The sequence below is a fragment of the Drosophila navojoa genome, chromosome X (assembly GCF_054131105.1).
Source record: "Drosophila navojoa isolate 15081-1374.11 chromosome X, UAZ_NAV_1.0, whole genome shotgun sequence".
In the NCBI taxonomy this organism is placed as follows: domain Eukaryota; kingdom Metazoa; phylum Arthropoda; class Insecta; order Diptera; family Drosophilidae; genus Drosophila; species Drosophila navojoa.
This window is the reverse complement of record NC_142895.1, coordinates 26,258,359-26,271,929: the sequence shown is the minus strand read 5'-3', so window position 1 is coordinate 26,271,929 and position 13,571 is coordinate 26,258,359. Positions and strand designations below refer to the sequence as shown.

At 45.2% G+C, this 13,571-nt stretch overlaps 1 protein-coding gene across 1 annotated transcript; it reads left to right on the top strand.

Moving 5' to 3' along the window:
• Positions 1 to 5,155: 5,155 nt before the first annotated feature.
• LOC115564100 (uncharacterized) lies at positions 5,156 to 10,762 on the top strand. The gene is made up of 11 exons (XM_030388016.2): positions 5,156 to 5,256; positions 5,321 to 5,759; positions 5,818 to 5,978; positions 6,049 to 6,135; positions 6,669 to 6,868; positions 6,931 to 7,290; positions 7,354 to 7,510; positions 8,586 to 9,701; positions 9,773 to 9,894; positions 9,958 to 10,033; positions 10,098 to 10,762. The coding sequence occupies exons 1-11, from the start codon at positions 5,156 to 5,158 to the stop codon at positions 10,711 to 10,713; spliced, it is 3,435 nt and encodes a 1,144-aa protein (XP_030243876.1). The 3' UTR covers positions 10,714 to 10,762.
• Positions 10,763 to 13,571: the final 2,809 nt, after the last annotated feature.

The window sequence follows — 13,571 nt, the reverse complement described above, 5'->3', positions numbered from 1 at the left end:
CTTTCTCTCTCTCTCTTTCCCCGCTCTTCTCCAAACTTTCTTTTAATCTCATCTTTTTTGTTCTTATATATCATATTCCATCCTTTTTCTCCCCCTTCTCTTTACACATGCTCTTCTCTCACCCTCTCTCCTCTCCCTTCTTTCTATAATCTCCAATTTTCCCTTTCGCCTCATTCCTTTTATATTGCATTTTTAAACATTTCATGTGCTTTGCTCAGTTATGCAATCAAATCTTGGCTACTTCTAGTTACATTTTCTTTTCAGTAACCATAAAAGGTGAGCTCTACTTATATATTATGATTTCCATGCATATATTATTGGTTTTTGTAGGTGAAATAAATTGAACTGGGAACTCGCATATGCCAGATGCACCGCAGCGTTGATAAATACAATTTTAAATTGGCTTTCACACAGTTGCGTCAATTTGGGTTAAGCTGCGCTACAAACAGAGCTGAATCCAGTTGAGTTGAGTTGAAGCTGAAGTTCACGCTGCTGCAGGCAGCTACTGCGTATATACATAAATGGATGTATGTGTATGTATACTTACACATACATTTACATTTATATATATTACATTCACGAATTGTTGACACATTGCAAAGTGCGCTGAAGCGTGCTGCATTCAGAGTGAAGGCAGATGTATCTATGACTGTAACTGCTGTCGCGCTTGTCCTTTGTCCTGCGTCCCTTTGTCCGACGTCCTTCGTCCTTCGCTCTTTGTCCTTTGTCCTCTGTCGTTTGTCGTTTGTCGTTTGCTCGCCTGTCGTCAGCCAGCATCGCTTCAGCTCAACGATCTGTCAACGTCAACGGTGCGTATGACAAATTTTATATTGCGCTGCCAACACTCGAGCTGAATCGCCTCAGCTGCCCGCAAATGAAATGATAGCAAAAACGAAGCTAATTACGCATACGGCTTTATCATTATTGGCATGCAAACAGTATTTCTTTTTGTCAGCTACAGCCTCACCCTCTCTCTCCCTCTCTCCCTCTCTATGTGTCTGTCTCTTCTTATTCTCTGCCTCATGTACATGCATGCACGCTTGTGTGCCATAAATATATATGCGTATGACTGACTGTCATATATATCACTGCGTAGCTGGCAGCTGGCACCAGCTTTGTCACAGCTTACAGCAAGGATTATGCACTGCCCGCTGCAGTCAAATATTTAACTCAGGGCCATACATAACAACAGCAGCAACAACAACAACAACAATAGCTGCAACTATATCAGCTGCAATAAATTACATTTGAAGTGCTATATTTTGTTTTTTGCTCGGCTCTTGCAGCAGCTTTTTGTGAAACTTACTTTCAGCTCAAGTTTTTCAACCTTTCAACTAAATTTGATTGAAATGGCGAAAGATTCTAGAACTTCTTTTAATGGATAATAATGTTAACTGTGCAATAACATTTGTCAATTGTGCTATTAAGCTACATCATTTAAATGACATGGACTCAACATTTATCAAATAATAAAAAGAAATATATGTATATGCAAATATATATTCAAAACAAAAAGCTTTAGTGGGGACTATTAGACTACAAAACCTTATTAACAAATATTCCAAATATTTTACATTTCTTTATGGCATACGTAACAGTACATACATACCCACACACTGAATCGACTCAGCTCGTCGCCCTGATCAGGAATATATATACTTCATGGGGTCTGTCAAGCCTGCTTCTATTCTGATTTGCCCTTACTCATTTCATTATATTTTTCTTTTTAGTAGAAATATCACAACAGCAGAAAACTGATTGCTCATCCCTGGGCTAAAAAAAAAACAGATCGCCTCCCTTTCCATACGGCCGTATGGAATGATTGGAATAACAGCTTACGGCAGAGCTCAGGGTATCTCTTGGTCGAACTCTCCCGATTAACTAACAGCGCTTATTTTCATTTGATGAACAAGAGTTCAAAATCTTTAACGATGTGCCAGAGGAAAATAAAGTTCAGAGAAGGACTTCAGAGAAATATGTTTCTGATGAAGAAACAGGAGAAATTTATGAAAGACTGCAGGAAATAACATAGAAGTGTATGTACAGTACAGTATGTTAAAAGAATATGTGAATGAATATATGAATATGCCAAAATATTTATATTTAGGCGAAATCGCATATTTGTTGTAGTCCTAAGAAGTGAATGAATAACATTAAAATAAAGTACCACACTTCATACGAGCACGATTTCTTTTACATCATTGCAGAGATTAACCCATTCGCGTAACTCTTTCCATTTTTTATCTCTTCCGTGGAAATTTAACATATTTGGTAGCGCAATCTTTGCTGCTGGCTGCAATCGCTCGATGTCGCCCCAAAAAGCAGCACATTAAATTGATAAGCTGAGCTTGTGGCTCTGGATGCGGCAATTAGCCGAAAAATGTGAAATGCGAGACTGTGAGAGGGAGAGAGAGAGAGAGAGACGAGACTGAGAGGCGGAACTGAAGCGCTGTGACCTGCTATTTAAATTGCCAGGTAATTAGCCCTCGTTGTCACCTTACCTTTACCTCTGCCGTTGCCATTGCTTTTAAGTACCCGCACCTGCCCTGCGCCTCCCACACTGCAGACAAACTTTCTGCTATCTGGGACGACACGAAAGCCTGGGCGAGGTCGCAAAAAAAAGTTCAAATTAGGCGTAAAATAGGAAAATAGAAAACCGAAAGCAAAGGACCCAATCAGCGAGCACAAACTGAGTTTGAGTTTGAGTTTGAGACACGGCGCTGATAGAAAATAACTTCGGCTTTATATAATGAAAATTCAACGAAAGTTGCAAATACATAAATACACTTTCCTGACTGAATTCAATTCGAATACATAATATTATATATGTGATGTATATAGTATATGAGTCTATTGCCAAGATTATATAAGTTGAGCAAAGTGATTAAAAATGAAACGCTGTTACTAAGGCAACATATCCCGGAGACTTCAACATAAATGTACCTTAAGTCTTATAGATCAATATTTGTGAAAAGTGCTGTAAAATTAAAAAAAAAAAAAAAAAAAAAACATACTGTTTAATTTGATGCCAAGATTCAAATGAGAGATACAAAATAGAATAGAATGAAATAGAATGTGAGTAACTGCACTCTGAACTGGCAAAAAATACCCTCAACATATCCTTAGTCGAAGACATAATAACCAATCAAGCAGCAGGACTACTAAAAACTGTTTTCTCCAACTTACAGGGCTGTCCATATTCATTGGAGCCATCTGGCAACCCTACAAGGCTGCCCATATTCAACGGATCCATGTTTCATTTCATGTATAAATAAAAAAAAAAACAATCTTTTTATGTTGATAATAATCATTTTATTTGGTTCAAATAGATTTATTGACTTCAGTCTTTCAATATAAACTTTCAATATTGAGCTTCTATGGCGTATTGTGCCCGTCTCTGTCAAAAGCTATAGGGCTGCCAGGTGGGTTCGTCGACTATGCACAACCGCTTGTTAATATATATTTCTACAGGAGATGAAGGTGCAAAAGACCTGAGAGGATATACAGAAAAAAATATATATATACCATATCGCTTCATTTCATGTTATCATATTGATACACATTGAAATAAGCTGATCACAGCATGAAGATCACATCGCTCTACATATAAGTGAGCTACTGTAATATTTGCTGAACTGAAACACGACACGAACCTATTTCACGTACATTTGGCAAATGTGCAATTGGAACATGGGGAATAAGTGTGTATCTCATGACGCTACATTCTATCGTTTTGAATTTGAGATGATCGTTCATGTTCAACCTTGAATACTCTATACATTAATGAAATTTTCAATTTAAGTTATGAGAAAATGTTGGTTTCAATTCAATAAAAGTAACAAATAAATAAAAGAACTTGAAGTAGAGCTCATATCAGTAAGACGTCTAATTGACAACAGTAGCCACTGACTATTGAATAAAGTCTTCATCGCTCTTGATTGATTTGATAGGCTCCACATCATGGACGCGTCCTACAAAGTTCTTATCGATAGTGGTCCAATTATTGTCAGACTGCTCGAGTCCTAAGCCGCATGGATGTATGAATCATATATGTATTACTTACATGTATAAGTTTCTATCAACATGGGAGTCTATCTATCGCTTTGTTTCCTTAGCTCTCTCTCTCTCTCTCTCTCTCTCTCTCTCTCCTTCTCTCTGCTCTTCAGGTTAATTACGTCAATAGTTGCTATTGAAATGCTTAAACTAAAGATCTGCTTGCATCAGTTGAAATTATTCCGCTGAGAACTTCCTGTGAAGTACATAATTTTTTCACATTCATCTAAAAGATTTTAAATTGCTGCTCCCATTAAATTATTATCATGTGGTTATTAAAGCATGTTTCACATCGAGCACTTGCGGCAGCCTGGCGAACAACATCCATGAAATGTGTATCACAATTTGGCTTAGCAGAGCAACACGCACGCCTTGCGGTTGGCGCATGTGGACATCAAATTGCAAAAGATACAGAGCGAGAGGGAGAAGGCGAGACAGAGGGAGAGAGAGGGGGAGAGAGAGAGCTGACAGCAGTTGGCAACTTACTGTTAGCTGATCCCCGGTAGCAGCCTAAGCCACAGGGGCATGACGTGCAAATCCAATGACGCCTTCCATCATGATAACCGCAAGCCCGTTCACTCCCTCTCCCTCTCTCTCTCTCTCTCTCTCTCTCTCGCTCTCTCGCTCTCTGTGTGTGTGCTGCTCTGCTCTTCTCTTCTCCAGTTCGCCATCTACTGGATGGCTGCCAACAAATGCAAAAGGTTAAAGGGCACAAAGCTCGCAGCCCCCAAAGGAATATTTAATTAGGGGCTGTAGCTGCTGCCACTGATACTGCAAGCCGAAGCTGCAAAACTGTTTTGATGCTTTGTGTTGGCCAGGTATGTTTGTGTTTTGGCCAAGGGATTTGCTTGGCGCAAAGCTAGGCAACAGCAATAGCTAACAACAGCAACAGCAACAGCAACAGCTAAAACGTCAACAACTTGCTGTAGCCATAGCTGCAGCTGGTTGGATCAATACATGGCTGGTGTGTGGCAATTGGTTTTCGGCATTTGGCATTTGGCATTTGGTATTTGGTATTTGGCAACTGGGAGCGCAACAGCATGGTAAGTGGGCGTGGCGAAGGTGAAATTCGTAATTGAAATGCAATTAATGTGTAATGCAAATGGCATGGCAGCCGCCCAAGAAGAAGCTGTCGAAGAAGGAGAAGGCGCGCCTCGAGGCCGAGCAGGCCGAGATGCTGCGCATCGAGATGGAGAAGGAGAAGTTCGTATGAATGAGTCAAAAGACAGAGATGATCGCATGTAATCGAGAAACTTCCCGTCCATAGACTCAAGAAGCTGGAGGAGGCGCGTCAGCGCAAGAAGCTGGAGATGGAGCAGGCCAAGCATCGCCAGCAGCAGGAGGTGGCCGAGAATCGGCTGCGACGGCGCCAGCTGAAGGACAGCATGAGATTCTTCGATCAGGTGCATACCACCATCGAGGCCATCAAGGCCGAGGAGCGCCAGCAGCGCGAATGGGAGAAGTACATGCGCTGCAACGGGCTGCCCAATGCGGCCAGCCCCAGCGACCTGCGCAAATACATCCACCAGTGGCACGCGGACATTGCCCAGCGGGAGCGCGACGAGCGCAACTGGCTGCTGCGCACGGACGAGCGCACGCTGCTCACCCAGGATGCCCAGGTGGAGGATCTGACGCGCGCCTCGCTGCGACAGCAGCAGGGCAACCTGGGCGATGTCTATGCGCAGCGCATCAAGGAGGTGCTGGGCGTAAGTCGGGCGGACACTCCAGCCGGAGGACCACACTAAACTCTGCTCCCTCCGACAGATCCTCAACGAGCTGGACGAGTCGCTGGCCTACACAAAGTCCCGCTCCGCCCATGTGGCCGCCGATCTCGTCAAGCTGAAGACGGAGATGCGCGTGTTCCTCAAGCAGCACCTGGACGAGTTCACCCACAAGACAATGTCGCACATCGAGCGTGACATGGAGTCAGTACGACAATCTGCCAAGTGCTATAGAACCTGCTCAGCGTCAATCTTTGTTCTTTCTTTCTTGCAGAATCGATAGACCTGGCGTCTCCAAGCACATCTACAGCTCCGATGTCTTTCAGAGTTTCGTCTGGACGTTCTCCAAAGATGCCCAAATGTGAGATATTGCAATTACTCAATTAGCATTCCTCATTACTCATGCTCTCTCTCTTTCTTCTCTTCTCTTGTGATTGACTTTCACTCTCTGTCTCTCGATTTGTATCACTATGTTTTTTTCGATACCTTTATCCCCTTTTCTTCGGGATCTCTATTTTTGAATTCGAACTTCGAGCTGCATCGATCTGGTCTCACAAACGTATTTGTCCTTCCGTTCATCACAAAAGTATCAGAGTTGATATATAAACTAGATATTCTTCTACTCAAATACCCTATCGCAAAACACATTTTATATTATCGATAAATATCGACATTTCTGCTAAAACAAATGATTGAAAAAGATGAAAGCTGTAGGCTTCTGTGCTTCCAAGTGGCTCAGACTTGCTATGCCTTCCTAATTTCATACGTGAGCTCCTGCCTGCCAATCATTCTCTATATACACTTTTATTCCCTTTCCTTCTTCTTTCTTCTCCTCATTTTAACTATTGTCTGACCACTCTAATTGCCTTTGCTCCTCCTCCACCTCGCATGCAGCGCTGTCAATCCCAAAGCTCGCATTGGCGAACAGTCGGCCCACAATGAGATCGACTTCCCCACCATCGAGATGAACCTCTCCCTGCCGCCGACTGTCCAACTGCAAAGCTCGGCGCTGCGAGGGCTCTGGCTCAACTATGATCACTTCAGCGACTACTGCAGCAGCTTTCAGCTGAAACACGCTCGCTCCGAAAATGCCAGTAAGTCTGCTCATCAGCTAACCAATCACAGCCATTTGGGATCTCCAGTTTTATTCACGCAGCTATTTTACGGCAAACGAAGCGGGAGTGGCGCAAGCGCAAGGAGATTCTGCAGTCCATGCTGGATGAGTGCGCCCGAGAGATTCCGCTGTCCGAGCTGGAGCAGCTGACGCAGGAGCAGCACTCGTCCAGCTCGCAGCCGCCACGTGAGCGCAGCTACGATGTGGACAAGCTCTACGCCCAATACGAGGATGAGCTCAACAAGGCGCGCCGTCGAGCCGTCGGACCCGAGGCGTACGGCCTGCTCGAAACAGATGTCAATTTGCGCAAGTACCGCATCATATCAGGCGTCTACTGCATCGATTTTCTGGAGACGCCGCAGCAGGATAAGCAGCTGAATGCTCGCTCCTTCATACGCACCAGTGGGTAGACCAAGCAGACATACATAAGGGTGTATAAGCTGTTGTTGCTTCTTCCGCTTGCAGTTTTCGCCACCAACAATCTGATGCACAAGGAATACTATCAGACCTATAAGCCGCCGCCTCCGGTTTTGCCTGGTGTGCGTCGCCTGCCCGAGGAAATTGAGGCTGAGATGCGCATGATTGAAGCGGCATTGGATAAGCTCGCCTTGGTCACACTGCAGTAAGTAATTGACTTGCCTGTCTAGCTAAATACATACAAGTATATATATGTATATGTATATGCATATATAATATATTGTGACCTGCTATCCGCAACAGCATCTTCACTACTCGTTGCGAGCCGTAAGCCCTGAGTAAGATGAAAAACATTTTATTGTTGTTTACAAGACATTTTTCTTCTATTTTGGCTTTACTTTTTAATCAAACTGATTTTGTATGCCCTGCAGCCATTGAAAATGGGAACTCCGAGCATAATGTTTGTGCGAATGTAAGGAGCAATCAATGGCAGAGTCAATGTCTCTCCGTCATTGCCGTCTTTTCGTCTACTTTATATTTCGTTTTACCATGCAATCGAATCTCTCTCTCTCTCTCTCAACGTCAGTCCCACCGTTAGTCTCTATACCTGTTCCATTCCGTTCTACCGTTCCTTCCACCATCTATCCCAACAGTCGTGGTACCTCTTATCTCTCCATCTGTTCCACCGTCTATCCCATCGTCTGTCCCATCCTCCCTTTTGGTATCTTATCGTCCGTCTCACCGTCAGTCCCGACGCTCAGACCAACGTCTTCTCCTCCTCATTCTGTTTACTCGTCTATCCCATCATCCGTTTCACCAACCGTTCCACTGTGTATCCCACTGTCCTCCCTACCGTCAGTTCGTTCCACCATCCGGTCTACCGATCGCTCCACCGGCTATCCATCATGCTCGCCTGTTTCATCCTCCGTCCCACCTTCCGTCCCACTGTCAACCGTTCATTCCATCGTCTATTGTCTGCTTCATCCTCCATTCCGTCTTACGTCCTATCATTGATCCCATCGTCCGGTCCTCCTTTTACCTCACCATATTTCCCTATTATCAATATAAAACGACAAATCCGCTTCTTTTTTTACACCTTGATTATATATGATTACGACTAAGATTCGCAGAGCTCAATAGTCGGCTCTTCCTAGCTATAGTACTTCTTAAGTCCCCAGACCCCAATGCGTAAACTACTCCAATTCAGAGCTAAGCACAATTTGAACCCAATAAGAAGAGAAAATAGATAATAAATAGTATCTGTGCTGTCTGCCTTGCAGATTGCCCGATTCAGTTATTTGGTTCGAGCCACCGATTGCCTGTCGCTGGGAGACGGACATCGAGACGCTAGAGTCGCAGCTGGCGGATGGCGTAAAGCCCGATGCAGCAGCGGCGCAAGCAACGGCAGCAGCTACCACAGCCACGCCCACCGAGGCCACACCACTGTCGACAAACGCCCAGCCCAGCCCGCTAAAGAGCTCGCCGCGCGGTCCAGCCAGGATGCGCTCCCAGAAATCCGATCTGGCCGCATTGCAGGCGCAAACGCTGCGCGAAATCGGAGACTTTGACTTGCGTGCCATTCCCCGGAATGTGGACCTGTATGGGCTGGTCAAGGACTTTGTGGTGCCACGCCTGCCGCAGGGCTTCTGCGTGCGCCTCGAGCAGCAGACGCCGCAGTCGAGCAGCGGCCAGCCGCAGCGTCAGGTGATGTTCCTGGCGCGCCAGACCCACGTGCGCCTGGGCCAGGGAGCAGCAGCTGCGACAACGTCTGCGTGTACCACTGACTCAGCGCAGCCGTCGAGCAGCTTGGGCATTGGCGCCGAGTTCCTGGACACGGCGGAGCCGGCCGAGCTCTTTCCGCCCATCTGCTTCGACAAGCAGCTCAAGTTCCGCAGCCTGGCGCGCCCGCCGCCTGTGACGCCCAGCGGCTGCTACCTCTTCTCGCAGCTGATCGAGGACATGGATCGGCTGTGGCGCATGCAGCTGCCGCGGGAGCAGCACGAGGAGCTGCTGCAGCAAATATCCGAGCAGCTGTCGCCCAGCGGCTCACAGCCGGACGTCAGCGAGGAGCTGGCCGACGAGCTGCGTCCCCTGAGCCAGGAGCTGGTCGAAGTGCTGCAGCCAGCCGCAGCCGCTGCGGCCTTTGCCTACTACACGGGCATCTCCTTCATTCGCGATACGCAGCTGCCCGCACAGGACGGGTCCGGGGACCCGGCGACGAAGCCCAAGTCAGCTGGCAGCCAGGACAGCAGCGACGACGATGCGGACGAGGATGATGACGAGGACAGCCTCCTGGAGCTGCTCGAGGGCAACGCTGGCAACGATTCCTCAGCCGGCGGCACTCTCCAGCAGGCGTTCAGCGGGAACAGCAACAGCGACAACTGCGACAGCGAAACGTAGGCTCTACATGAATTCGCGGTGGGGAATCCCTTATCAGCTCCCATTTCCTCTTCTCTCCCCTCACTAGCCGCAGACAGAAGCAGAGCAGCACGGCGGCCATTACCCAGGGCAAGTGGAGCACGCGCGATGTCCACGACACCAAGTTCAACGAGGACAAACTCTCCATACAGTTTCGCACGGGGCGACTGGGTAAAGCGATTCCCCCATCATAAGCGCATCAGCCATGCTCATCTGCCCCCCTTGAATTTGCAGGCATCTTTGGCTTCGCCCTGAACAAATATAGCAACATGCCCTACCAGACCTGGGACCTGAGACCCGATATGAAGAAGTGCGTGAGATCAACAGAGTCCATCCAAGTCTATACGATTTAATATCAAAGTGTTATTTGCCAGCCCGGGCACCATATTCTTCAGCTTGACGGCCTCGCTGATCAGCCTGGAGATGACCATCACTGAGGCGGGCTACACTGTGCATAACTTCCAGGGCGGGAGCACGCAGGGCTTGACCGACATGCTGGGCAAGACGCTGAGCTTGAGCGAGCTGAAGGCGACTCTAATCCTGTCCGCCGTAGACATCTTCCCGGACGAGGATGCCTTCTGCTACACGGAGGGCTCCTGCGAGAAGAACTTTGTGATGGAAATGCACACGTATGCCTGCATCTCGACCCTGGCACTGTCCCACAACTTCAGCTGGTCCCGCTGGAATCTCCTGGCGGGCTCGCGCACAGCTGTCCTGCTCATCCGCGAGCTGCTCGAGGGCAAGAAGGTTCCCTACTACTCGACGCTGCTGGTTACCCCGCTCAAGACCTCCATCATCGACTGCACCGAGGTCTCGGCTAGCTTCAATGCAGTGGGCATTGCTGGCATGGAATACTACGCGGATCTCTATCAGCTGTCGCAGGCCCACGCACAGCCCGTCAGCCTGGAGAAACAGCGCAACATGAGTCCGATTCTTAGGGAGAATGTGGCCAGCATTCTGATTGGCATTAGACCTCTTAGCTTTTGTTAAGCCTTAAAGTGCAATTGAATATATTTGGTATAACTGGAATATTATATCTAGCCATCTGAATTAAAGTATTTTAATTTATAGCCTTCCTATACGATTCTCATTAAGTCATTTTACACTTAATTACAGACTTTGGCAATTTTACCATTGATTTTACTTAACCTTTCCCAGCTTAGTGATCAACAGAATATTTTACTGAAATTTTAGCTGTAATTTTTAGTTTGCATTGAAAATTCATCAACATGAGTTCTGCTTAACAATTCAACATCGCTGTACTATGCGATTCTCAAGTATTCACTAAAGACTGGCATTATTAAAGATTTTCTTTTATTCTGAATCTAGCAAATACTCATCTCTGCTCGCTCTTGAATTCACATTTCCTTACTTTGATATATTGCTATAACTACTAAAGTCTTGTTATTAACAGCCTTACATTAATACTGCTTATCTCCCATTGAAACTCTTATTTGCCTTTTTCTTTTGTTCCTCTTTCCTTAACACTAAAACGCCGTCTCGCTTCTCTTTATCGACTCATAAACTTTTGTAGGTCAATTTATGTTTGCCCAAATGTCTGGGGATGGATGTAATTTACACCTGGCTGTTGGCCTTCTTCCCTCTAAAAATGTACATCGTAAAGCTTAAGTAACTCTCCTTGACACCCTGAACCATTCGCACACTCATTGGCTAAGGGGGCTTAGGCGAAGGTGGCTTGGCTTAGTCAGAGTCTTGACAACGTCGCTTATCGTCCAACTGTTTACATTGCACAGGACTCGGACCGCACTTCACTTATTTCTTTCCGTTAACCTTAAAAGTTTGCCCAAATATGATGAATGGCCAAGAGTGAAAATTATTCATTCGAAAGTGCTCAAATCTTTCAACAAGTTTCAACAGTTGCCCCGGCGCTGACCACGTCGAGTGTCAATTGGCACACACAAACACACGCACACACACACATGCATGCGCACACACTTTGGAGTGTTAAAATAAATATGGCTACATGGCAAAAATGTTGGCCAAGCGCTCATATTTTAGCCCACTTGTAAATTTATGTAAAATGAAATGCAAGCCAAGTTGCCTAACGTCCGCATGGGGGAATGCATATCAAAAGAGGCTAAACAGAGCACACCCACACAAGCACACACTCCGACACACACACACACACTTACACATATTTGTATGCATACACCTTTCATGTGAAAGTTTTTTCTTCTCGATTTTCCAACTTTGAGCTGCGGGCTGCCAGCAAAATTTATGCTCCGACAGCTAAGCGGCTTCCCAAAAGGTCACAAAAGGCCCAACGGCCAGTCGAACAAAGCAAGTGAGAAAGCTCTAGTCGAGTCTGCTCGACTACGAGATCACCTGAACCCTTCGTAGAACTGATACTCCGATAATTCTTCGCTAAGACACAAATCATTCGTACAGTAGAATCCGGTTATCAGGACTCCATTTGTAGCGTACGCCTCCTTCTGCCTGTTGCATATATGTTAACGAAACCAATATACCCTGATTTCCCATTGCAATGGATGAAGGGTATACAAAATAAAACCAGGTGACAGTATAATAGTCCAAATGCGAATTCCGCTGCCACACTGGGGAGGGGGCTGTGAGTACTTTGTGGGCGTGGCCCCAGCAGCCAGCAGCGCTGTTCAACAAAAACTCTGGCAAGTGAATTAGCTAGCATTGAATTTCATGCGCCTGACAGGCAAAATCAAACGCAATGAATATTTCCAATCACACACACACATAGACACCCACACACACACAAAGTTTGATTGCTCATTATAAATGAAAGCGCCATGAAAAAATAAAATATGAAGAGCAATAAAGTATGCGAGTCGCAGCAGAAACATTTGAGCCACATTTTGGCACAGTGGCTAAAAGCAGCTGGAATATTTTCTGGAATTTTTAGTACTGGGAGACTATAACCGAGCTCCACTGTTCCATATAAATTTGATACACTTCAATTTGAGTTATTACATGCAAAATTCAGCTACAGCTCTAATGTTTCTTTTTCGATTGTTCCTTAATCTAATTCATTATACCCTGAACCCATTGAAAACGGGAAATCAGGGTATAATGTTTTTGTGAAATAGTAATGTTTTTGTAAAAAACTTATTTCAAGTACTAGAGACTTGTGCTTTGTAATGTAAACACATTTTGATTACGCTCTGAAAATTTCATTAAGATTGCATGTCTACAAAAAAAGTTATTCATCAAAAAAATTCTCATACTATTGCCCACACTGCAGCGCAGCCCAAGCGCAGTCGCTGCTTACTGTGCAGTTTGCAGCATTGTTTATTGTAGTTTATGTTTCCACATTGTATCAATCTGTTGCCTCAAGTTATCTTTAATCAAAGTTAACTATTCTATAATGTATTCATAAGTTCTTAGTAGTATTTCTCTATAGCCTCTGTATGTTTCAATTCCATATACCTTCAATACACCTATCGGATATCCAAGTTCTAATAACACACAGTTTCTTAGTTATAAATCTCTAATGCTTCTCACTCCATTTTTCTATCTTACGTATAATCAATTTGCCTTCATAGCCTCATCGCACCATATCACAATGTGAATTTAATCTCATATAGATCTATAACTTAATAGTGCTCATGTTGCGGAGCCTCTCTTTCCATTATTCCAAAGTTTTTTAGCACTACCAACTGTGATCATTATATCCATTGTTACCTACAATCCTTTAATTTGCGTTCCTTTATAGTTTCGTCTTTCATAATCCCATTGCAGTGCTATCTGCCGTTTCACGGCTCTATTGTTCCATTGTGCCATTGTTTCGCTTGGTCCCCCAATGGATGACGGAATTTTAGCTCATCTGGTTGCCGAAAACGAACGACTATTGTGGT